The following is a 26050-nucleotide window of genomic DNA, read 5'->3' on the forward strand; positions in this document are numbered from 1 at the left end:
ACCTCCCTCTCATCTCTTAATAGTCTGAAGAAATGTATCTTCCAGCATCAGTAGTAATTCATGTGTGTAGCATATTTCTTATGATTGCTGGTACAACTGACTGATTTCAAGTATATAATTATATGTGCATAGTTAACTATTCGCTTCAGTTTGACTGTGCATAATTTAATTATAAGCAGTATGTGTGCAAATATGCTAAAATTAATTCAGAAAGAAAATAAAAATAAAGTTTTTGTTCACAGATCGAGATATTTTGCAAGATTTGCATTTCATCTTATGTAACTGAGTAACTTTGCTACATGACTCATTTTTCCTTCTAAATATGCAAAGTAACATTAATTCTAAACCATTAATTAAATGAAAAATTGACATTCACAAATCAGACATCAGCAATGAGGATAGAGCAAAAGAGCAGTCAGAGAATAACTGTACTATCAGAAGTCTAAATTACTTAAACAAATGGTTCAGGGCTGGGTCCTTAGAGGTTGCCACACTTTTAACGGACAAAGAAAACCTATTTTCCTGAGGGAATCGTGACTTTGTTGTAAAATAAAAAATCATATTCATAAAATAGTGTGTGATTGAACTTTTCCATTCCACATCACATGACAACTTATTTTCTGTTGCCTTGCCTGTAAACTTTTAGTTGCACTATGTTCCTTGACCCAAAATTTTTTCTTGTTTTAGGATAAACAAATCTGTAAGCATTTATGAGGATTTGATATCATTTCAAATTATCCATTGCATATATCAAAAAACTTTTTAATTTCCTAACTAATTGCTTTAGTTCTTTCACTTGTCTTCACAGAAACAGGTCCTCAATTCTGAATTGTGTAACTTTTACTTTTCTGTCATGTCTCAATTTTCTTAAATTGTTCCAAGGTCTTCCTAACAATTTCTTCCCTTTCTTGTGCAGTTAAGCTTTTACATTCAGGGTACTTTATTAGTTCTTAGACAAATATTCCACATTTTTTGTACATAATTTCATAAGGAGAAAATCCAGTAACAGAGTGCTGTAAACTATTTAAAATGTCTTAAGTGTATCCATCCACAATGATTTGTACTGTTATATGTTCTACACAATCTACCTATCTCTCTCATGTACCTTTCTGTTGGATTGGTAGCCAGAAAATATACAGAAATTAAGTTGTTTTATGTTTTCATTCCTCAAGAAGCTTTCCCCTGTGTTGAAAGTGAATTGTGCCCCTATATCAAGGAGCTTTTCTCGATGGGTCTAGTGATTAATTTTGAGAATAGATCAACCATTACAAAAATGTGGCTGTAATCACCTTTAGGTTTTGGTAACTGCCCAAAAAAATTCACCCCTACTAATTCTGTTTGTGTTTCGGGTAGAATGTTTTGCATATACACCACTGGCCATTAAAATTGCTACACCACGAAGATGACCTGCTACAGACGCGAAATTTAACCGACAAGATGATGTTGTGGTATGGAAATGATTAGCTTTTCAGAGCATTCACACAAGGTTGGCGCCGGTGGCGACACCTACAACGTGCTGACATGAGGAAAGTTTCCAACCGATTTCTCATACACAAACAGCAGTAGACCAGTGTTGCCTGGTGAAACGTTGTTATGATGCCTCGTGTAAGGAGGAGATACGCATAGCATCACGTTTCCGACTTTGATAAAGGTCGGATTGTAGCCTTTTTTGCGATTGCGGTTTATCATATCACGACATTGCTGCTCACATTAGTCTAGATCCAATGACTGTTAGCAGAATATGGAATCGGTGGGTTCAGGAGGGTAATACTGAATGCCGTGCTGGATCCCAATGTCGTCGTATCACTAGCAGTTGAGATTACAGGCATCTTATCCGCATGGCTGTAACGGATCATACAGCCACGTCTCGATTCCTGAGTCAACAGATGGGGACGTTTGCAAGACATCAACCATCTGCACGAACAGTTGGACAACGTGTGCAGCAGCATGGACTATCAGCTTGGAGACCATGGCTGCAGTTACTCTTGATGCTGCATCACAGACAGGAGTGCCTGTGATGGTGTACTCAATGACGAACCTAGGTGCACGAATGGCATAACATCATTTTTTCGGATGAATCCAGGTTCTGTTTACAGCCTCATGATGTTCGCATCTGTGTTTGGCGACATCGTGGTGAACGCACATTGGAAGCGTGTATTTGTCATCACCATACTGGCATATCACCCGGCGTGATGGTATGGGGTGCCATTGGTTACACGTCTTGGTCACCTCTTGTTCACATTGACAGCACTTTGAACAGTGGATGTTACATTTCAGATGTATTACGACCCGTGGCTCTACCCTTCATTTGAACCCTGCAAAACCCTACATTTCAGCAGTATAATGCACGACCGCATGTTGCAGGTCCTGTACGGGCCTTTCTGGCCTGGATACATAAAATGTTCGACTGCTGCCCTGGTCAGCACATTCTCCAGATCTGTCGCCAATTGAAAATGTCAATGGTGGCTGAGCAACTGGCTCGTCACAATACGCCAGTCACTACTTTTGATGAACTGTGGTATCGTGTTGAAGCTGCATGGGCAGCTGTACCTGTACACACCATCCAAGCTCTGTTTGACTCAATGCCCAGGCATGTCAAGGCCATTATGAAAAATGGCTCAGGAGGTTTCAACTTTAATTTACGCTCTCAGTTCCTTATTCTTGCAGTCTTCTCACTAAACACATCTTGATATTCAAATAAAAATTCTTTGAGTTCCTTTTTCTGATCTAGTCAGGCTCAAAAGCCTCATTAACTTTTCAATTTGGCAATTCATAATACCCATCCTCTCTTACTGCATTCTTCATCAATTACATATAATTGTTTATGTATTCTTTAAGTATCAATTAACAGCAGTTGAACCAGAGCAGATGTTTTTGTACTTCATAAAACTGAAATTAAATCGATAACCAAATATGAAGCAGCACAATAAGTTGAATTTTAAAATCAACAGATAAATTGAATAAGAATGTTACAAATTTATGTAAGCCTGATATCTCAGGTCAACACTTCTTGTCTTTCTTATTATAACAATCAAATATTGGTACATTTCATGTTGTTATAACATTCTCCCGTGTCATTGACCTATCCCCCATTACGCCCAGGAATTTATAACTTGCACTCTTTTAGATCTGAGCCTCTAAGCTTGAAGTAGTATTGTTAAAGCTATGTGTTTCATTTGCATGTACTTTCATTTCATCATTTTCTAAGCATTGATAATATATTACTTTCACTGAAGTAATTGTTTTCATTTGTTCATATTTAGAGACCTTCTCTTTTGTAAGTTGCCTGCCTTTTGAAGCACTGCTGATGGCAAATGAGTTATCATCTGCTTACATGATGGCATTTCCACCTATTATTTTGGATATATCATTTACATATGAAATAAGTTATGTGCCAAGCACTGATCATTGTGGCACACCATATTTAACATCTTCAAAATTAGAATACACTGATCCACCAGAACATTATGACCACCTACCTAATAGCCGATATGTGCACCTTCAGCACGGATAACAGCGGTGATCCATTTTTGGCAAGCAAGTAATAAGGCTTTGGTAAGTCACTGGAGGGTGCTGGCACCACACTACACAAGTCACCTAATTCCTATAAACTCCAGAGAGGGGTGCAATGAGCTATGATGCCATGTTCAATCACATCCCAGATGTGTTCAGTCTGGTTCAAATCTGGTGAGATGGGGGTCAGCACATTAATTGGAACTCACCACCGTGTTCCTCAGACCACTCCATCACACTTCTCGCTTTATGACATGGTGTATTATCTTGTTGAAAACTGCCACTGCTGTCGGGAAACACGATCATCGTGAAGAGGTGTACGTGGTCTCCAACCAGTGAAGATACTCCTTAGCCATCACGGTGCCTTGATGAGCTCAACAGGACCACGGATTCCCATGTGAATGTTACTCAGATCGTAATGCAGCCACCACTGGCTTGCCTCCGTCCTGCAGTTCAGGTGTCGAGGAGCTGTTCCCCTAGAAGAAGACAGATTCACACCCTCCCATCGGCATGATGAAAAAGGTCAAGATTCAGCAGACCATGCAACACTGCCACTGTGACAGTGTCCACTGCTGATGGTCACGTGCCCATTTCATTTGTAATTGCCGATGTCGCGGTGTTAATGTGGCTCGTGCACGGATTGTCAGCTACAGAGGCCCATCGTTACGAGCATTCGGTGTAGTACTTGTTCAGACACACTTGTAATATCCCCAGCCTTAAAATCTGATGTTAGTTCTGCCACAGTTCACTACCTGTCCTGTTTCACCAATCTGTCCAGTCTGCAGCATCTGACATCTGTAATGAAAGGTGGCTGCCGAAACACATGACATCTGGACTTGGTTTCACCTTTGTTTCACCAAATGTTGAAGATACTCATCACAGCACTCCTCAAACACCTGACAAGTCGTGCAGTTTTCGAAATACCCGTCCGCGCCTCCGGGCCATCACACTCCGCCTTAAGTCACTCGGGTATACCACACGCCTTCCCTATTCTACACAAGGAAAGCACATTCACTGATACTGTATGCTCTGTGAGTGTGTCTGACTAGCAGTCATTCCTCACCAGGTGCCGCTGCTATTGCCCGCACGGGGTTACATCTACAATAGGTCAGTGGTTGTAATGTTCTGGCTGATCAGTGTTTACTCTTGCAATAGTACCTGTAATATGTATGTGTATTTACAGTGGAGTGTCATATATTAACTTCTTTTTTACAGAAACACTTGTCAGGAGGAGATGGACAGAAAACTACTCCTGGCAGTTGAAAACAAGAGGCTAAAGGAGGTTGAAGATCTGCTAGCCACAGGAGCATACGTGGGGGCACGGGATGCGAGCGGGAGGAGTGCCCTGCACAGTGCAGCTACCACAGAAATTGCATCGTGCCTGCTGGAGGCTGGTGCGCTTGTCAGTGCGAGGGACAAGTGGCACCGTACGCCTCTGCATGCAGCCATACAGAGGGGCAACACAGATGTGGCTCGTCAGCTGGTGGGGGCCTCTGGTAATGTGAATGCTGCTGACTTGTACGGGGACACACCACTGCACTTGGCGGCACAATTGTGCAGCTGCAAAGTGGTAAAGTTACTGCTGACTGTGGGTGCAGATAGGGGTGCTAGAAACAATTTGGGTGAGACACCCTCGGATGTGGCTGAGCGTTATAAAATGAGAGTCTAGTAGTGGCCATGTTCAGGTAATTCTTACTTACTAACAAAAACATCAGTAAAATAAAATGTACACAATTGTTTCTTTGATTTGTTATATGAATGTTCACACAACTGCAATAAACACTGTGCCCAGATGGGGTAGCAGTTCATGCAGCTGCCTAGTAAGCAGGAGATCCCAGGTTCAAATCCCAGTCCAGCTCACATTTTTCACTCACTGCCATTGGTTACTCATAGATAAAGTCCCAATGCGTCTGACATCAATAGTTCCTTCTTTTTTTCTTTCCTTTTCATTCTCTCCCCTCCACCTTCAATTTACGTAATTTGCTTTGTTAGTCTAACATCGCCCCCTTTGTCTTTACCTAACGTCCCCTCTCTTCTTGGAGTGTGAATAGCCTGCCCTTTCTTTTTAATGTCCAGAACTATCAGTTCACTTTTACTTTCTATGTGTCCATTGGCAGTACTACACAGTTCACCCACAATACTCTCATAACTTATTAGCTCCCTCGACTGACAAGTGGATAACTGCCCACTACTTCATCTGTTTTGTGACTGGGCTATGTTTGACATTGCTGTTGCTTAAAAAGGATGATAAAGAGTCAGGAAACTTATGTTACATTAAAAAGTGTAATTACTTTTCCCATTTTAATGGTGTACACTGTGTTTCTTTCAGTAAGTATTAATGTGAGTTATGCATCTGTTTATTTTACTCTCAACAATATTATGTCCCAGGACTGCTAGTAAAATATATAAAACTGCATTAGTGTCTGTTGGCTGCTCTAAAACTTGTACATGTGGGAAAGACGAGACGTTTATCAATAGCAACGGTGTATTTTTGTACATCACATTTGTAAGACATTAGATGACACCCATCTGTGATCCCGAATTTGATGGGAAAAAACATGTGTTTTTAAGGACACAAAGATGATTTGTGAAATATACAAATATGACAGGGAACAAATACAGCATTGAGGGGCTAAATTGTGTGAATTTTGTTTCCTGGTCGTACTAAATGGAAATGATGTGATATATTCATGAAGTATAATTGAGACTGACAGAACAGAATCTGGCGAAGATGGATCATTTGCTGATAAAAATGTATATATATATATGTCACGTCAAGGTAAGGGGGCTAGCAAAAATTTCACTCCCTATATTCAATGAACAGCAAATATGTGTATGAAACTTTGCAAATCCAAAAATAGTATGTGAAGAACTTCAAAATTATGCACCCCAGAGGGTAGCAAATTCTGCATTGTGCAGTTGAAATCTGCTAAAAATGAACAATTGTGAATCTATGGAAAGTTATCTGGGACTAATAAACAACACTGTAGCAGATTTAACAAACAATGGTGACAAAACTGAAGATGGAGGTTCTAGCAATTACTATTCAACATGGACTTCCGTACGAATGGGATGCAGTATTTACAGCTTTGTGAAATTTGCTAAATAATGATTTTAGGTGTGGTATTATTAAAAGGCATCTGCTTGCTAAATGTGGTAGACATTATGAATATGATAAGATGAACATTCTGCAATGTCATTGAAAGCTAATACTGGTGATCAAAGATACCAAAAAACACCATTTTCAGTACAACATTGAAAAAGGACAGGAACAAATAAAAACTGTGTGGTGTTGTGGTCACATGACGAATTTTTCACGATACCACGATCATGATATGCAGTCTGTTTTTCACAGTTACTCAAGTTCAACACTACGGAAGGATCAGAACAGTGACACTAGCATGGCTGAGAGCTATAATGATTCCGGAGAAGGGAGTGGTGAGCATGCAGCAAATTTCATTGTGTTGCCAACAGTGGTAATCTGTACAATGTACTTTGGCATTTTATGAACATCTGCCACATTTAAAGTGCAATTTGCCTAAATCCCTTTGGAGTTCAAACTGAACTGACTTTAAAATTGGACAAATACTTAACAACAGTATTCATTTCTGTGAGACACTAAAAGACTAGATAGGGGCCAGTGGTGCACTTACATTTTCTTGTTGCAGTGTTGTCAATGCTTGCCTTGCAGTATGATGGGAATGAAAAGGGGTGTACCAGATGGTTCAACACTGACAATGAGAGAGTGGCGGGCAGGCAATATGTTTGGAAGCAAGAGACATTGTAACATTCTCATGTCATATGAAGACAGTAAGTGTTCTCAAAAGAACAGATACCATTGATGACCATGCAGCTTCTCTAGAATAAATGATAATTAATTGAAACCCTCAGCTGCCGACGTGTTGTTGATATACCTCGATGGGGACAGCTGAAAATGTGTGCCCCAACCGGGACTCGAACCCGGGATCTCCTGCTTGCATGGCAGATGCTCCATCCATCTGAGCCATCGAGGTATATCAACAACACCTGTTGGTAGCTGAGGGTTTCAATTAATTATCATTTATCCTAGAGAAACTGCACGGTCATCAATGGTATCTGTTCTTTCGAGAACAGTTACTATCTTCATATGTATAGTTAAAGGCTACCCAGCCATTGACCTCCATCTGTGCAAATGCGCACAGGTTGCCCAAACTCTTACAGGAATCGACACCTTAGTGTGCGTGAGTAATGAGTGGATGGGCAAATATCTATTACGTATGTAGATTGTGGACAATTGGGAATATGGGTCACACGGGAAGCATGCAAGGGGTAAGTCCCTGCAGTCGCACTATTCATCTGTGTCCTCAGTGGCTCAGATGGATAGAGTGTCTGCCATGTAAGCAGGAGATCCCGGGTTCGAGTCCTGGTCGGGGCACACATTTTCAGCTGTCCCCATCGAGGTGTATCGACACCTTTCGGCAGCTGAGGGTTTCAATTAATTATCATTTATTCTCACATCAGTATAAAAATGAATTCCAATATGTATTCGGAGAAAAACGGCAACGGCCTTGCCGCTGTGGATACACCGGTTCCCGTGAGATCACCGAAGTTAAGTGCTGTCGGGCGTGCTCGGCACTTGGATGGGTGACCATCGAGGCCAGCATGTGCTGTTGCTATTTTCCGGGGTGCACTCAGCCTCGTGATGTCAATTGAGAAGCTATTCGACTGAATAGTAGCAGCTTCGGTCAAGAATACCATCATCACGACCAGGAGAGCGGTGTGCTGACCCCACGCACCTCCTATCCGCATCCTCCACCGAGGATGACACGGCAGCCGGATGGTCCCGGTAGGCCACTAGTGGCCTGAAGATGGAGTGCTGTGTCTTCAAGTCCCATCAAAATGACAGCCTACAGAAATAGCAACATATTTGAAAGAAACAGCCAAATATTTGTGACAGTGGAGATAGAAATTTCACAGCCATGCTATTATGATCGTGATGATGATTACTATTATTATTAAAAATAGTGATATCACAGACTACAGGTTTAGTAAGCAAAAAAAGGTAGAAAAGAGAACTCCAAAAATAAAGGAAACCCTTTCTTTTTCTTTCCTAATATGATTAAAATTCAGACAATGAATGCATGGCGTAAGATTTCAGTGGGTATAATATTAACTTTTTGCAGGTACTTTATGTCAATAAAACAGTTTGTAGTTTTGATTAGTCATCATAAGTTAAAAAATAATTTTTTTCTCGGGGAGCCTCTTAAAGGAAAGTGGGTCATCTCATATTCAGTGTCATTGTATACTCAGGTAAATCAGTAATAATATCCATTCAAGAAAATGACAAGATAGATGTGATTTCAGCAGACTTGTGCATATCAGAACACTGCATGAAAATTGCTGAAATTGTACAGATTCATTTTGCTGGATGAAAGGTAACATCATACTTCTGTAGAACCAATAAAACGAAAAGGAGAGTGACTATATGTGCAAGGAATGGAGGTTGTCCCACACCCTTCAGTCTAGGGAATGTTGTGTTGGACAGTTTTCTTGAGAGATGTGTCACAATAATGGACCAAGAAGCACACAAGCGTGTGGTACTGACAGCTTACAGATCACCAGCAAGAAGTATCTTACAGTTCGAAACATCTTTTATAAGGACATCTTGGATTGTCAGGTGATCTGCCGGATGTCAGTGTGCCGGCTGGAGTGGCCGAGCGGTTCTAGGCGCTACAGTCTGGAACCGCTGCGGTGGCCCGGTGTAATGTTAAGTTCCTTCTATACAGCTTAAGCATATAGAGGGACTTACTTGTTGAAGACTGCTGGTTCTGCTTTCTTGCAGCGCTGATGTCTTCTGCTAGCACCGGACGCTTCTTCGAAGATTTCACTGCTAGGAGGGGGAAATTTTCACCCTCTCGCTCTCTCTCTTCTTATTTAAAAAAATACGCTACTCTCGGAATATCATTCAATGCAACAGAACATATTTATTTCCACTTTGTACAAAAAAACAACTAAACTTTATGATGTAAGCCCACACATTACCGGGCACCCAACATCAGTTAATTACACATTTTTGAACACAATTAATACATAAGCTTTTATCGTGGCTGACTATCCACGTCCAGTCCACGTACTCTCAACAGCAGTTCAACGTCTACTGAAACAGTCACTATCTCGAGTCACTCCAATTGTTTTTCAACAATACAAAGCTACATTACTCTTTGCAGCTGGCCACGGAGCTTCCGGGCCGTATGTGTTTATTCTCGGCAGGCCGCGCTGAACACTTGCCAGTGCCGATGAATTTTCTCCCTTTCAGTTCCGCCTGCACAAACAATAAATGGGTGCAGTATCCCATGTTAATTTTTACGCCCTGCTTTAACATAATGTGTGTTCGAAATGGCTGGAACACAAGGGTCTGCAGACTTTTGTAAAATTCTGGGGGCACTACATATCCCTCCCCTTAGCTCGAACACTCGTTATTTTGCACACAACATATACTTTAATAATTTTTTTTCTTAACGCTTATCTTGTTACTTTGTACTACATAAAAACATTAGGTACAAAAGCTATCTTCCATCTCTGGTATTTCATTAAGCTGTTGGTAATATCTTTTGTAGATAAACTAATAGTACAACAAGTATTAGCTGTTTCCAATAGATTTATCTACTCTTGCTTACGTTTTTTTTTTTTTTTTTTTTAAAGCTGTTGCAATGATAACGACTGGTTTTCCAGGTCTGAAAAAAAATTTGTTGTACTGGGGGTTTTCTATTTTTTCTATCTCCTCGTGCAGGACTTGTCTTTTCTATTTAAAAAATTTTAGAATTAAAATTTACCAGGAGAAACTTCCACTACAATCTCAGGTCACTGTACCACCCCTGCCTTTGGGTTCCAATCTACGTAAGGGTTGATACTATGAAAACATCTTCTTCCTCATCCTTGGGTAGGTACGCCCCTTCCATTTATACTAAACTATGGTACAGATCAATCCCCTTTTTGGGGATGCCCGCACAGTATAGGCCACCCTCCTCTGGGTCTGCCTACCTGCCTCTCTTTCTCTCATTTCATCTATATCAGATGCACCCTCCCTATCTTCTCTAACAATGATTCCTAGTCTTGCCTCTTTTGTACTCCTCTGCACACTATTTTATTTAAAATTTCCTGGTAAAATTTCTATCTACCTCTCCTTTCCTCCTCCTGAGTCCTTCAGCTTACTCACTTAAATTCTTCACTTGTTCATTGTTTACAGCTCACTTATATAGCCTTAATAACTAAATATGTTTCGTCCATGGTTGTAACTCTATTTATTTTCATCAGGCTATTTGGTCTGCACAAACCTATTATTCATCAGAAACTTATTTGACTCGATACCTCCGGCTTAATATCTGTACTACTATAGCTATGAACACAGGTGGATGTACACTTTGTCCCCCCTTCTTCCTTTAGCTTAAGCTTACTATACCATTTCGCTTAAGATGTGCAACCATCATTACTTAACACATGTGCTCGAGCCCTTCCTGAGCAATACCTCCCCCCCTTATCTGTGACAGTTGTTACATCTCCCTATGTATTACTTCTCTGCGTCTTTGTATTTAATTGTTTGAGTGTGGAAGTGTGATCGTGTGTCCTGATTCTTCGGCCCACTACGGTTCTTAGTTGAAGATTTTTAGAAATCACAGAAAAGAGATGGACTTCAGTGATAAAAGTATATGAATGTGGACTGAGGGAAAGATAGATTGGTGGTCTTAAGAGAAGTAAGAAAGGAAATAAAAGAATTGGTTGCTAAGATCGAAGAAAGAAAGAAGACAGCCCCAAAGACAAGAAACCCTTCCCACCCCCCTTCCCCAGGATCCTCACTTCGCCGGTACTTAAGTGAGAAGCCGGAGGAGGTATAATGTTCAGCATCTCCTGCAGAACGGACATTCTCACCATCACCTTTGAAGTCCACGAAGAAAAGATCTTAGCAACTCCTATGGAATGGCAAGTGATGAAGAACCAGTCACACTTGTTTGCGAAGGTTGTATGAAGGGCATGGTGTGTAGGTCGTGTCTGTGCCTATGCTACCCACCCCTTTCAAAATTAGCTATAAACCCTCCCTAACCACATCACACTTCACAAAAAAATAAAACATTCTATAAAAATAGAAATTATAGACACTATAATCAAATAGTTATTCAGTTAGTCACTTCACTTTATATTTCATACACATGTTCAGTTTATGTCATCTAGCTGTCATTCTTCATAACAGTACCATCATATTATATCTACTGTTAGAATGTTACCCTGTTAGTTTTATCTCATGCTTAGAGGTTACTGTTTATTGTGACTCCTTGAATTAGTCATAATTGTGTAGTCATAACTGGTCTCTTTTAATACTAATGTGATAGGATAGCTTAAGGGCTATAAATAGATTACAGGATAGTCGAAGATTTGAAAGGAGTTCGGTGTAGGAAAACTAATGTGGAAGCAACACCGAACCCAACTCGGGGACCGGTGGACGTTACTCCGCCCATTGACACAGAACGTCAATGTCCCTGGGGGTTTTGTACATATTGTTTTATATCCTTAACATTGTACATTCCCTTTTCCTCTCCTGTCGCAGGATCTACTAAATATAGGTTTTTTTGGTGTACTATTGATTGAATACAATAAGGTCCTACGTATTTCAGAAAAAAATTGTGTGTTTCTTTTTTCAGTGCTGAACTTCGAAGGTGTTGTTTTACTAATACTAAGTCATCTATGTGGTATTCTGGGTCAGTTGCACTTGTATTGTATTTATCTACCCTTTGTTGGGCGCTTCTATGTAAATTTCTACCAACTCTTTCCTGAATTGTTTGGTGATCAGTAGCTTTTTGCTCCGGCCACATAAAACACTTAATTAGATGTTCTCCTATACATGGCTTGCCAATGGCTTCTACGGGTTTCATTCCTGTAGACAAATGTGGTAGTTCGTTTAAAATAAGCTCAGAATCTTTAATCCTTTCCGCCCATGAGGTATGAGTGTCGTGGCAATAAGTGCGGCGCACCCTACCAATCTCCTTCATTACTCTTTCACAAGGGTTTGAAGATGGATTATAGCTGGATATTAAAATGTGTCGTATATTTTCCCAGGCTAAAAATTCCTTAACTTCATGGTTGGTAAACTGAGGTCCATTATCAGAAAGAAAACGTCTTGGTTTACTTGTAGCCATAAAATATTCTTGCAGTCACTTGATCAGAGTTTGCGCATTAGCCTTCTTAATAGGATATAGTCATATATTTTGACCAACATTCTATAAGAACTGATATATAAGCCACACCTCCCTTCCCTTTGGGTATGGATCCAAAAAAATCAGCAGCTGTGAGGTCATGTAATGCTTTAGGAATAATCAGATACATCTTATACTTTACATGGGTATTATTCTCCTTAGCTTTCTAACAGATGTCACACGTTTTAATAGTAGTAGTTACCTTACGTCCTAATTGCTTAAAATAATAAAACTTATTCATGTGAGCTATACGCTTTTTCCACTCCAAAGTTGCCATATCCACTATGAATGTACTGTATTAATTTAGACTCTACTATTTGTGGTATACACAGCCGCCAATAGCTTGACTCTTTGCTGTCTCTCCAGAACAAGTTGTGATTTGTTACCTTCCACTGTTCCCTTTTGTTTACCGGTAATGACTCTCTTATACACATGGCATAGATCTCTGTAAAATGAGGGTAATGTTTAATATTTTCCATTATCGTTTGGGCTAACTCGTGTACTTCCCTTGCTGGATATTCTGTTGTTATAAAATTGATCGCGAAAACTACCCCAGGTCCTTCTTTACATTGTAGATCTTTCATGTTTTGAGGTACTCGCGACAAAGCATCAGGTACTGTATTCTCTGATCCTTTTATATTTTGTATTTTAATATCATATTCTTGTAAAAACAACATCCACCTCATTAGTCTACTGTGTAATGATCTACTATTCATTAGGAATGACAAAGCCTGGTGGTCGGTATAAATGTAGATTTCCGAACCCCATATCAAAGTTCGGAACTTTTGTATACTCCACACTATCACCTGCAATTCTTTCTCGGTAGCAGTATAATTTCGTTCATGCTTATTTAAGCTTTGACTAATAAACACTATAGATCTGTGGTCATAGGTTTCTATCCCCCATTCCCCTTGGAATAATTCTGCTGCAATACCGTAATGTGAGGCCTCAGTTGCTATCTTAAAAGGTTAATTCATTACGGGATGTTGTAAAATGGGCACATTTACTAAAGCTTGTTTTAGTTTGTCAAAGGCTTCTTGGGTCCCTTGGTCCCAATTCCATGATATACCTTTACGTAATAATCTTAATAGTCTAGGGTCATTCATTTCTTGGCTTTGCACATAGTTTCGATAATAACCTGCCATTCCCAGAAAACCCTTTTAGTTGTTTAACGTTTCAAGGAGATGGACAGTTTTTAATAGCCTCGATTCTCTCGGGGTCTGGTTTAATGCCTTTTACTCCCATGATGTGTCCTAAAAACTTTAATTCCTGCCTCGTAAAGTGAGATTTGCTTCACTTTAAGGTGATACCCTTTTCTTTAAATTGCTCCATAGTTTTTTCCAGTGTCCTACAATGTTCTTCCCAAGTAGGTGAAATAATCAAGATGTCATCCACATAAATAACTAGTTCTTTCAATAACTCTCATCCAATAGCCTTATCAAGTGGTCTTATAAATACTGATACTGATATATATTTAGTACAAAAGGTAGTACATTAAAGTGGTAAGATTTTCCGTCAAACAAAAAAGCAGTATACTTTTTTGAATCGGGATGTAACCAGATTTGCCAGTACCCAGCCGTCAGATCAACGGAACTAAAATACTGGGCATCTTTAAATTTAGTTAATAATTCATCTATATTAACCGGACGATCTTATTCGGTTTCGATGTGATGGTTGAGAGTGTGTGCATGTAGCACCAATCTCACTCCACCTGTGGCTTTTTTCACTACTACTAAGGGATTATTGTAGACACTCACACTCCTTTCTATTATATCTTGATCAATCATTTTATTAATCTTGTCCCTAACCACTTCTTTAAGGCTTATAGGTATAGGGTATGGTTTGCAAAAAAAAAATTGAGTCTCGTCCTTAATCTTAAATTTGCAAGCATAATCGCTAACGGTACCCGGATTCTCAGAAAATACTGAATGGTATTTAGACAAAATTCTCCCTAAATCCATTTGCTCTTCAATATTCAACACTTCAGATTCACTTACCTTTTTGTGAAAGTCATCTTGTGGAGATGCAGTATTAGTTAACTCTATCTCTGGAGACAACTGAGCTGATGCGGTTAATTGTAATCTTTGGTGTCCAGATGTTTGTTTATACACATCGCTGTCCATCACAAACTTAATGCAATGTTTATTCTCAGGTTCCCCCACATAAATACAGTTCTTGTCAAAATTTAGTATAACATTAAAATCGGTTAACCAGTCGAAACCAAACAATATGTCTCTATTTATGTCTTCCACTACTAGCAAAGGTTATTGAAACATCATATCACTTATACGGCAGTGTGCCAAGGTTTCGTGTTTAACAACCTTACTCTTCTTTCCAGTTATACCAACTATGTATACCCCAGTTACTTTTAGTTTTTAATGTATTAAAGTATTCCTTAGATATAAGTGATACTTCACTACCAGAATCGATGAATATGTTTACTTTGTGGTTTTCTATCCCTCCTGTTACAATAGGTTGTGGTGGCGTTGCTATTTTGTCCATTTCCTCCAGCAGTAGCCACGCCTTCGTAGGTATTTTATGCATAAAGGAAGCCTGTACCCTCTTATTTGGGCCTCTCAATGTATTTTGACGACCTGGGCCCCAGCCCTGGGTCCAGACCACTCCACGTTTTCCTCACGGGTAGCAACCATGGGACGATTTCCAAACGTTAGAACTGCATTACCCCCTGTTCCACAGTTGTTGCTGGGCACGAATTCCTGCATAGTTACCGTACCAAGGTTGGACGTTAACAGTCCTCATGAGCAACCCCCGCTATTTACGTTCCTGCTAGGTCACTGGACACGGGTAAGATTGGATTCATAAGGCTTTGACTGGTTTTTATGATTCATATTATTCCTCCTAAAATTCGGAGTTTCTTGCGCATGCAAGTTCTCGTTCCTGTCTTTATTGATTGCATCGAGTGCATCTACAAAGGATAACAGTTCCTCCACCGTTTTCCACCCACTGCATAGAATATCTTTTCTAGCATAAGTAGGTAGATGTCTTATTAAAACTCTAACTAATCCCTCTTCTTCCATTGGTTGATCTAAATATTTCACCCTTGTCAAATGCCAGTTAAAATTCTTGCGCATTGTACCTCAGGCATTACTATAGTATTTAGGATCCCACAAATCTGAGATCAACTTCTCTTGTGCACTTGAAGACCAATATTTTCCTTAAACGTTCTCTGGAAATCGTCCCAGGATGTGAAGTTTTCAATATTTACTGTGTCCCATTCTGAAGCTTCAGCCTCCAATTACCCAACTGCAAACTCTATTTTCTTAGCATCCTCCCAACTTTTAGGTATGACTTGGTTAAACCGTTTTAAGAAATGGGTGAGGTGTACCTCCCCATCTGGTTTGAATTTAGGAAACTATCACGACAAGCCTGAATTTGATCCCCATTGCAAATCAGTTATCATGTCCTTATTTAATATAATATTTTGGGGAACTGTGCCTTTCTCTAGTTTCTCCTGCATAAGCTTGAATTCTTTCCTCAACTTTTCTAAGACTTTCTTGGTGTTATCTAAATCGGAAGTTACTATAGGCGAAGAGATATCAACACTTAGTTTCTCTTCAACCTTTCGTCCTATTAATTCTTCTACTTGTTCTTCTAAGCCATTCAAATGTATAAGCTCTGCAGTCATTAACTTTTCTTTTAAGTTCTGTTCTAAAGTTTCCACCCATGATTTGACCCCTGAAATTTGCACCTGTACTAGGGGGAACAACTTATCTTGTTTCTGGACATTGGTTTTTAGCACATTTAATTCTTGTTCGACCACATCAAATGTAACATTACATACATTTTTCAAAGAGTCGTATTTTTCATTAAATTGTGTTCCCAAATTACTACACTTACAGTCTACATCATATTCTAATTTTTGAACTAATCCTTTTATATTGACTTCATTTCTTTGTTCTAAATCCTTAAATAAAATATTTGTCTGTTCACTAAGGGAATCGGACAATTCTTTTTTCCATTCTTGCATCTGATTACTTAGGATATTAACTTGAGCCTCTAGTTTTGTGTTTTGTGATTCAAGCTGCACTTTGACAAACCTCATTAATTCGCCTAAATCTGGCTCCTGTTTTTCAATTCCCATAGCCCCAACAGACTCTACTGATTGATCTTCCTTTTCTATTGTGTTTTGTTTTGCCTTTAACCTAGTTATCATTAAAAGTACACTCACTTATTTTCACAACACCCCACACTTCACAAACAATAAAAAAGGTCAGTAGTAGCTCACCCGGTGTCGGTGGAAGGCGGCGTCAGCACCAGTGTATGGTGGCGTCGGCGTCGATGGACGGCGGCGTCGGCATAGGTGGACGACGGCGTCGGCATCGGTGTGATGCGACATCGGTGTTGATGTGCGGTGGCAGCGGCGTCAGCATTTGTAGACGGCAGCGTCAGCAATTTGAGACTAACTGCAGCGTTGTGCGATTTTCTTGATTCCCTTAAACATTTCACCATTTATCAACATGATATTTCTGGATAACCCACGCGAATTGTAAATGGTTGTGAAAACACACTTGACCTCTTAGCCACAAACAATCCAGAGCTAATAGAGAGCATCATGACTGATACAGGGATTAGTGATCACAAGGTCGTTGTAGCTAGGCTCAATACCGTTTCTTTCAAATGCACCAGAAACAAACGCAAAATAATTTTATTTAAAAAAGCGGATAAAGTGTCACTAGAAGCCTTCCTAAGAGGCAATCTCCATTCCTTCTGAACTGGCTATGCAAATGTAGATGAGATGTGGCTCAAATTCAAAGATATAGTAGCAACAGCAATTGAGAGATTCATACCTCATAAATTGGTAAGAGACGGAACTGATCCCCCATGGTACACAAAACAGGTCCGAATGCTGTTGCAGAGGCAACGGAAAAAGCATGCGAAGTTCAGAAGAACGCGAAATCCCGAAGATTGGCTAAAATTTACAGACATGGAAATTTGCCTCGGACTTCAATGCGAGATGCCTTTAATAGGTTCCACAATGAAACATTGTCTCGCAATTTGGTAGAAAATCTGAAGAAATTCTGGTTGTATGTAAAGTACACAAGCGACAAGACGCAGTCAATACCTTCGCTGCTCAGTGCCGATGGTACTGTTACCGACAACTGTGCCGCTAAAGCAGAGTTATGGAACGCAGTTTTACGAAATTCCTTCACCAGGGAAGACGAATGGAATATTCCAGAATTTGAAACACGGACAGCTGCTAGCATGAGTTTCTTAGAAGTGGATACCTTAGGGGTTGCAAAGCAACTCAAATCACTTGATACGGGCAAGTCTTCAGGTCCAGTTTGTATACCGATTAGGTTCCTTTCAGATTACGCTGATACAATAGCTCCCTACTTAGCAATCATGTACAACCGCTTGCTCACCGATAGATCTGTACCTACAGATTGGAAAATTGCGCAGGTCGCACCAGTGTTTAACAAGGGTAGTAGGAGTAATCCATCGAACTACAGACCTATATCATTGACGTCGGTTTGCAGTAGGGTTTTGGAGCATATACTGTATTCAAACATTATGAATCACCTCGAAAGGAACGATCTATTGATACGTAATCAGCATGGTTTCAGAAAACATTGTTCTTGTGCAACGCAGCTAGCTCTTTATTCGCACGAAGTAATGGCCGCAATCGACAGGGGATCTCAAGTTGATTCCATATTTCTAGATTTCCGGAAAGCTTTTGACACCGTTCCTCACAAGCAACTTCTAATCAATCTGCGGGCCTATGGGGTATCATCTCAGTTGTGCGACTGGATTCGTGATTTCCTGTCAGGAAGGTCGCAGTTCGTAGTAATAGATGGCAAATCATCGAGTAAAACTGAAGTGATATCAGGTGTTCCCCCGGGAAGTGTCCTGGGACCTCTGCTGTTCGTGATCTATATAAATGACCTGGGTGACAATCTGAGCAGTTCTCTTAGGTTGTTAACAGATGATGCTGCAATTTACTGTCTAGTAAGGTCATCCGAAGACCAGTATCAGTTGCAAAGTGATTTAGAAAAGATTGCTGTATGGTGTGGCAGGTGGCAGTTGACGCTAAATAACGAAAAGTGTGAGGTGATCCACATGAGTTCCAAAAGAAATTCGTTGGAATTCGATTACGCGCTAAATAGTTCAATTCTCAAGGCTGTCAATTCAAGTAAGTACCTGGGTGTAAAAATTACGAACAACTTCAGTTGGAAAGACCACATAGATAATATTGTGGGGAAGGCGAGCCAAAGGTTGCGTTTCATTGGCAGGACACTTAGAAGATGCAACAAGTCCACTAAAGAGACAGCTTGCACTACACTCATTCGTCCTCTGTTAGAATATTGCTGCGTGGTGTGGGATCCTTACCAGGTGGGATTGACGGAGGACATCGAAAGGGTGCAAAAAAAAAGCAGCTCATTTTGTATTATCACATAATAGGGGAGAGAGTGTGGCAGATATGATACGCGAATTGGGATGGAAGTCATTAAAGCAAAGACATTTTTCGTCGCGGCGAGATCTATTTACGAAATTTCAGTCACCAACTTCCTCTTCGGAATGCGAAAATATTTTGTTGAGCCCAACCTACATAGGTAGGAATGATCATCAAAATAAAATAAGAAAAATCAGAGCTCGAACAGAAAGGTTTAGGTGTTCGTTTTTCCCGCACGCTGTTCGGGAGTGGAATGGTATGGAGATAGTATGATTGTGTTTCAATGAACCCTCTGCCAAGCACTTAAATGTGAATTGCAGAGTAATCATGTAGATGTAGATGTAGATAAGTATCATGGAATTGTTCTTCAGCCTCGCTGTTATCAGTTGCTATGGCAACTCCTTTTTTTTATTCCCTCAGGTCCTTTCTTTATGGTCGCCACGTTCCTGCAGTGGCCCGGTGTAATGTTAAGCTCCCTCTATACAGCTTAAGTGTTTTCGTGGACTTACTTGTTGAAGAATGCTGGTTCTGTTTTCTTGCAGGGCTGATGTCTTCAGCTAGCACGGGATGCTTCTCCATAGATTTCACTGCTACGAAGGGGAAATTTTCACTCTCTCTCTCTCTCTCTCTCTCTCTCTCTCTCTCTCTCTCTCTCTCTCTCTCTCTCTCTCTCTCTCTCTCTCTCTCCTTATTTAAAAATACACTACTCATGGAATATCAGGAATATCATTAAATGCACCAGAACATATTCATTTCCACTTTGTACAAAAAAACAACTAAACTTTATGACGTAAGCCCACACATTACCGGGCACCCAAGATCAGTTAATTACACATTTTGGAACACAATTAATACATAAGCTTTTATCATGGCTGACTATCCACGTCCAGTCCATGTACTCTCAACAGCAGTTCAACGTCTACTAAAACAGTCACTATCTCAAGTCACTCCATTTGTTTTTCAACAATACAAAGCTACATTACTCTTTGCAGCCGGTCGCGGAGCTTCCGGGTCATATGTGTTTATTCGTGGCAGGTCGCGCTGAACACTTGCCAGTGCCGACAAATTTTCTTCCTTCCAGTTTTGCCTGCACAAACAATAAATGGGTACAGTATCCCATGCTCATCCTTATGCCCTGCTTTAAAATAACGCATGTTTGAAACGGCTGGAACACAAGGGTCTCCAGACTTTCATAAAATTCTGGGGGCACAACACCGCGTGACCGTCACGGTCGCAGGTTTGAATCCTGCCTTGGGCATGGATGTGTCTGATGTCCTTAGGTTAGTTAGGTTTAAGTTCTAGGGGACTGATGACCTCAGAAGTTAAGTCCCATAGTGCTCATAGCCATTTGAACTGGATATGAGTGTCGTTCTTGCACGATATTTCGGTAACGTAGCTCATAACCTTCATCAGGTGTGACCTGAGACTGCTCCTCGAGTTGACCTAGTCCAGTTTTTATGTCTGTGGCCTTCCCCCTTCACCAGCGGTTGCAGCCATTCCCTCTGCGATCTGCACCCACTCGCTGTGACTTGCTGGAGCGCTGCTGTTCCATTTTCCATCCACTGCAGTTCTGGGCATTCCGTCTGTGGTCTGCGCCCACTAGACCCGCTCCTGAGTGTTCCATCTTCGGCCTGGTGCATTTGGAGTTCTGTCTGGGTTGCTACGCTTTCTCCCTGCAGTTCATTCCCACTCAGTGCGATGTTATGGAGTGTTGCCATTCCGTTTTCAATCTGCTATGGTTCTGGATGTTCCCTCTGCAGTCTGCACCCATCAGACCCGCTCCCGGACGTTCCATCTTTGGCCCAGAGAGCCTGGCACTCTGTCTGAGGATCGTTTTCTATATTCACACCTTCAGTTCTTCTATTCATGGAGTGCTGCAGCTATCCACATTTCTCCTTTAACAATTCGTGAGCAGGATCCCAGGCTCTGCTTAGCTGGCACCCTATGTTGTGGTTCATGAGATTGTCAGTTACTTTTATCTCTATCAATTCCCGTGTAACACTGTCCGAAATTCTGGGTGTCTGTGCTAGAATAACTGGGGTTAAAGTATCTTGTACAAGCAGAATAAAGATTCAAAACTCCATTAGCACCTGTATTGTCCAGTCCTCTATCCTTTTACACCAGGATACCATATGACATTTGAGAATGAACTTGACCATAGTACATTGTTAGCAGTGCTTGTGTGTTTATCGTCCTTTACATTTGGAATGGGATACCTTCCAGTATCGTGTCGGACCTCCTTTTGCTTGTTGTAGTGCAGCAACTCATCATGGCATGGTCTCTACAAGTCGTTGGAAGTCCCCTGCAGAAATGTTGAGCCATGTTGTTTCTATAACCATCTATAACTGCAAAAGTGTTGATGGTGAAATATGCTCACTATTTTTTATTTACTTAAATTTGGCATATTTCGTGACAGTACCTTTTCCGTGAAATGTTTACAAGGCGATATTTGTCTTGGCTTCAGTTGTCTACTGGAAGTATGATTCCACAATGCAGTTTCGTCGGCTGCAGAAATGACCTGGTTCAATGCGTTTGCCTCTTTTTTGGTGCTTCAAATACCATTTCTTCAAATGTGGTTTCTTCTTAAAGTTTATATAAAAAAAGTAGTAACATAATTCATTTTTTTCTGTTCACTTCCAAATTATTATGACGGCGACCTGCACACTGTTCTACCGTCAACACACACCAAGAGTTCTTTGCCGACTGACTACAGTCAAAGACGACTCCAGTGTCAAAGACATTTTACCCAACACACAAGCTTCCACTTGTAATCAGTCTCTTTGATATTCTTCATCACATTTACTAATAGTAATCAATATGCTGTCACTATCAAAAATATAAGTAAATTAGCATATAATAAGGCAAATTACAATAAAAAAATTCTGACAAAAATATAAGAAAACATTTACAATTTGGTATCGACAAATCCGGTAGAAAATAACACATCTCCCAGATCCATTACAACTGCTCCCCAGGGCCTTTGTTGTTATGAACATATACAACAAAATCCCGACCACACTCAGTAATGGATCTGTATTACACAACTAGTACATTAAAGATGCAGTCTGATAACGTCTTCCAAATTTGGACTCTGAATCTGTGGACTTGTTACTGGCTGTTGTTGCAATGATCCTTCCCCATCAATCTCATACACAAAAAATTCAAGTAAAGAAATTATTTAACATGACAAATATACATGGTATAAAACATACATGAGAAATATTCTAAAATACAGCATACAGATTGAAAATAATAGTAAGATAAAACTCATTTGCTAGAATAAGATATCTACAACCGCTTCTTTGGTCACACTGTGCCAACTGGTTCTCATAATTTAAATTTTTTTTTTTTTTTTTTTTTTTTTTTTTTTTTTTTTTTTTTTTTTTTTTTTTTTGTACCCCATATTAATGTTAATTTCATTTTGCTTACATATTGTACAATAAAAAAAATGATATTGGACATATATAGTGTAGTGTTTTATATATAACTCTTTGCCTTTACAAATGTCTGCTTGTGTCTGTGTATGTGCGGATGGATATGTGTGTGTGTGCGGGAGTGTATACCCATCCTTTTTCCCCCCCTAAGGTAAGTCTTTCCACTCCCGGGATTGGAATGACTCCTTACCCTCTCCCTTAAAACCCACATCCTTTCGTCTTTCCCTCTCCTTCCCTCTTTCCTGACGAAGCAGCCATAGGTTGCGAAAGCTAGAATTTTGTGTGTATGTTTGTGTGTCCATCGACCTGCCAGCGCTATCATTTGGTAAGTTATATATATACACTCCTGGAAATGGAAAAAAGAACACATTGACACCGGTGTGTCAGACCCACCATACTGGCTCCGGACACTGCGAGAGGGCTGTACAAGCAATGATCACACGCACGGCACAGCGGACACACCAGGAACCGCGGTGTTGGCCGTCGAATGGCGCTAGCTGCGCAGCATTTGTGCACCGCCGCCGTCAGTGTCAGCCAGTTTGCCGTGGCATACGGAGCTCCACCGCAGTCTTTAACACTGGTAGCATGCTGCGACAGCGTGGACGTGAACCGTATGTGCAGTTGACGGACTTTGAGCGAGGGCGTATAGTGGGCATGCGGGAGGCCGGGTGGACGTACCGCCGAATTGCTCTACACGTGGGGCGTGAGGTCTCCACAGTACATCGATGTTGTCGCCAGTGCTCGGCGGAAGGTGCACGTGCCCGTCGACCTGGGACCGGACCGCAGCGACGCACGGATGCACGCCAAGACCGTAGGATCCTACGCAGTGCCGTAGGGGACCGCACCGCCACTTCCCAGCAAATTAGGGACACTGTTGCTCCTGGGGTATCGGCGAGGACCATTCGCAACCGTCTCCATGAAGCTGGGCTACGGTCCCGCACACCGTTAGGCCGTCTTCCGCTCACGCCCCAACATCGTGCAGCCCGCCTCCAGTGGTGTCGCGACAGGCGTGAATGGAGAGACAAATAGAGACCTGTCGTCTTCAGCAATGAGAGTCGCTTCTGCGTTGGTGCCAATGATGGTCGTATGCGTGTTTGGCGCCGTGCAGGTGAGCGCCACAATCAGGACTGCATACGACCGAGGCACACAGGGCCAACACCCGGCATCATGGTGTGGGGAGCGATCTCCTACACTGGCCGTACACCACTGGTGATCGTCGAGGGGACACTGAATAGTGCACGGTACATCCAAACCGTCATTGAACCCATCGTTCTACCATTCCTAGACCAGCAAGGGAACTTGCTGTTCCAACAGGACAATGCACGTCCGCATGTATCCCGTGCCACCCAACGTGCTCTAGAAGGTGTAAGACAACTACCCTGGCCAGCAAGATCTCCGGATCTGTGCCCCATTGAGCATGTTTGGGACTGGATGAAGCGTCGTCTCACGCGGTCTGCACGTCCAGCACGAACGCTGGTCCAACTGAGGCGCCAGGTGGAAATGGCATGGCAAGCCATTCCACAGGACCACATCCAGCATCTCTACGATCGTCTCCATGGGAGAATAGCAGCCTGCATTGCTGCGAAAGGTGGATATACACTGTACTAGTGCCGACATTGTGCATTCTCTGTTGCCTGTGTCTATGTGCCTGTGGTTCTGTCAGTGTGATCATGTGATGTATCTGACCCCAGGAATGTGTCAATAAAGTTTCCCCTTCCTGGGACAATGAATTCATGGTGTTCTTATTTCAATTTCCAGGAGTGTGTGTGTGTGTGTGTGTGTGTGTGTATATATATATATATATATATATAGACACACACACACACACACACACACACACACACACACTCCTGGAAATTGAAATAAGAACACCGTGAATTCATTGTCCCAGGAAGGGGAAACTTTATTGACACATTCCTGGGGTCAGATCGAAAAATGTTCCTCCCAATTTTGCCCTGTAACCAAAATGTCATCTACATAAATTATTAGTTTAGACGCAAGTTCTTGCCCCAGTATATGATCCAAAGCTCTTAGAAGTTCGGAAACAGAAGAATTTAACCCAAATGGCACAACACAAAATTGGTAACTCTTACCATTGTACAAGAAAGCAGTATACTTTCTAGAATTAACCGACAGTGGTACCTGATGAAAACCCGAAGTTAGATCTAAACTTGACATACATTTTATATCTGTAAATTTATAGAGTAACTCATCAATATTTTCGGGATGGTCTGTCTGTCTGAACAAAATTTTGTTTAAGTGTCTAGAGTACAAAACCAATCTTACTCCACCATCTTTTTTCGAAACTGCTACTAGGGGATTATTATATGCACTGATACTCCTTTCTATTATATTACATCCTTCCATCTTTTTCAGCTCTTTCTCAACAGCAAGTCTTTTTGATATTGCAATACTGTATGGTTTTATGAAAAATGGTTCATGAGGTTTTACCTGAAGCTCACACTGATAACCCTCTACCCTACCAGGTATGTCACTGAAAACATCACTGTATTCCCACAGCAGATTTTCTAACTGTTGTTTTTGCTCGCCAGATAAATTTTGTGTTTCTGAAATTTTCAAATTTACTAAATTCCCAAATTCAACTTCATCAGTATCAAATCTATGAATTTCAATATCTATTTTCTTTTAGTAAGTTGATACTGTCAAAATTTCCATTACTCTGATCACCAGGTGTGTTCACAAATTTTGTCTGCATGTATTCCCTTTCACTGGTTTCTATCAAAAGTTTTTTTCCACCCCAATCAAATGCTGTATTTACTTTTAGTATCCAATTCATACCCAAAAGAAAATCCTCATTAAATTCCTGAATTACTAAACATCCATGTGTGAACAACTTGTCTACAATTAAAAATGTCACTAAAGCCTGGCTTTTTACCAATTTACTGCTCTTCCCATAGCACCTTTTATCTTTACCCCAACAACTGGCATTTCAAACTTATCTTTCCCTGCTTTCAATTCCTTGCTTAACCTTTTAGATATTCCTAAGATCTCACTTCCTGTATCAATTAAACATTAACCAATCCATGACCCAATTTGAACTTTTATATAAGGACTGCAAAATTGATCACTTTTCTCATAACCTGTATCCTCATGTAATAAATCACTTTCAATTTCCCCAAACCTATACTTATCAGAATCATATGGTATACCATTATATGTATTATTTGTCACAGTTATAAAATTTGCACAAGATACAAAATTGTCATTAGTACTCTCTATTATCTCAGATAGCCAAGAATTTTCATCCAAATCACATTGTATACTATTGAAGTACTTATCCTTCAGCTTTTCAAAAATAAAATATCTCATCTTTTTCCACCACTCAGGACATACAGTTTCACATACATTAATAAGCATCTTTCTAAAGTTCTTGTCAAAAGAAATAGTTTCACTGTTCATAAGAAATGTGTGTGTGTGTCATTAGTATCTGTAAAAGTTTCACTTAG

General features: G+C 40.7%; 1 protein-coding gene, 1 non-coding gene and 1 pseudogene across 2 annotated transcripts in view; 2 read left to right on the plus strand and 1 right to left on the minus strand.

The window, feature by feature from the left end:
• LOC126424985 (serine/threonine-protein phosphatase 6 regulatory ankyrin repeat subunit A-like) overlaps positions 1–26050 on the plus strand; it is a 332104-nt gene that overhangs the window by 58861 nt on the left and 247193 nt on the right. Inside the window, exon 3 of the mRNA XM_050087874.1 lies at positions 4729–5198. Coding sequence (XP_049943831.1) covers positions 5191–5198 — 8 coding nt within the window. The 5' untranslated portion in view covers positions 4729–5190. The remainder of the gene's footprint in view (positions 1–4728; positions 5199–26050) is intronic.
• Positions 7453–7526, minus strand: Trnaa-ugc (transfer RNA alanine (anticodon UGC)). The gene has a single exon. It is a non-coding gene; the product is annotated as a tRNA-Ala (tRNA).
• Positions 8051–8168, plus strand: LOC126425403 (5S ribosomal RNA; annotated as a pseudogene).

Source organism: Schistocerca serialis, chromosome 10 (genome assembly GCF_023864345.2).
Source record: "Schistocerca serialis cubense isolate TAMUIC-IGC-003099 chromosome 10, iqSchSeri2.2, whole genome shotgun sequence".
NCBI lineage: Eukaryota > Metazoa > Arthropoda > Insecta > Orthoptera > Acrididae > Schistocerca > Schistocerca serialis.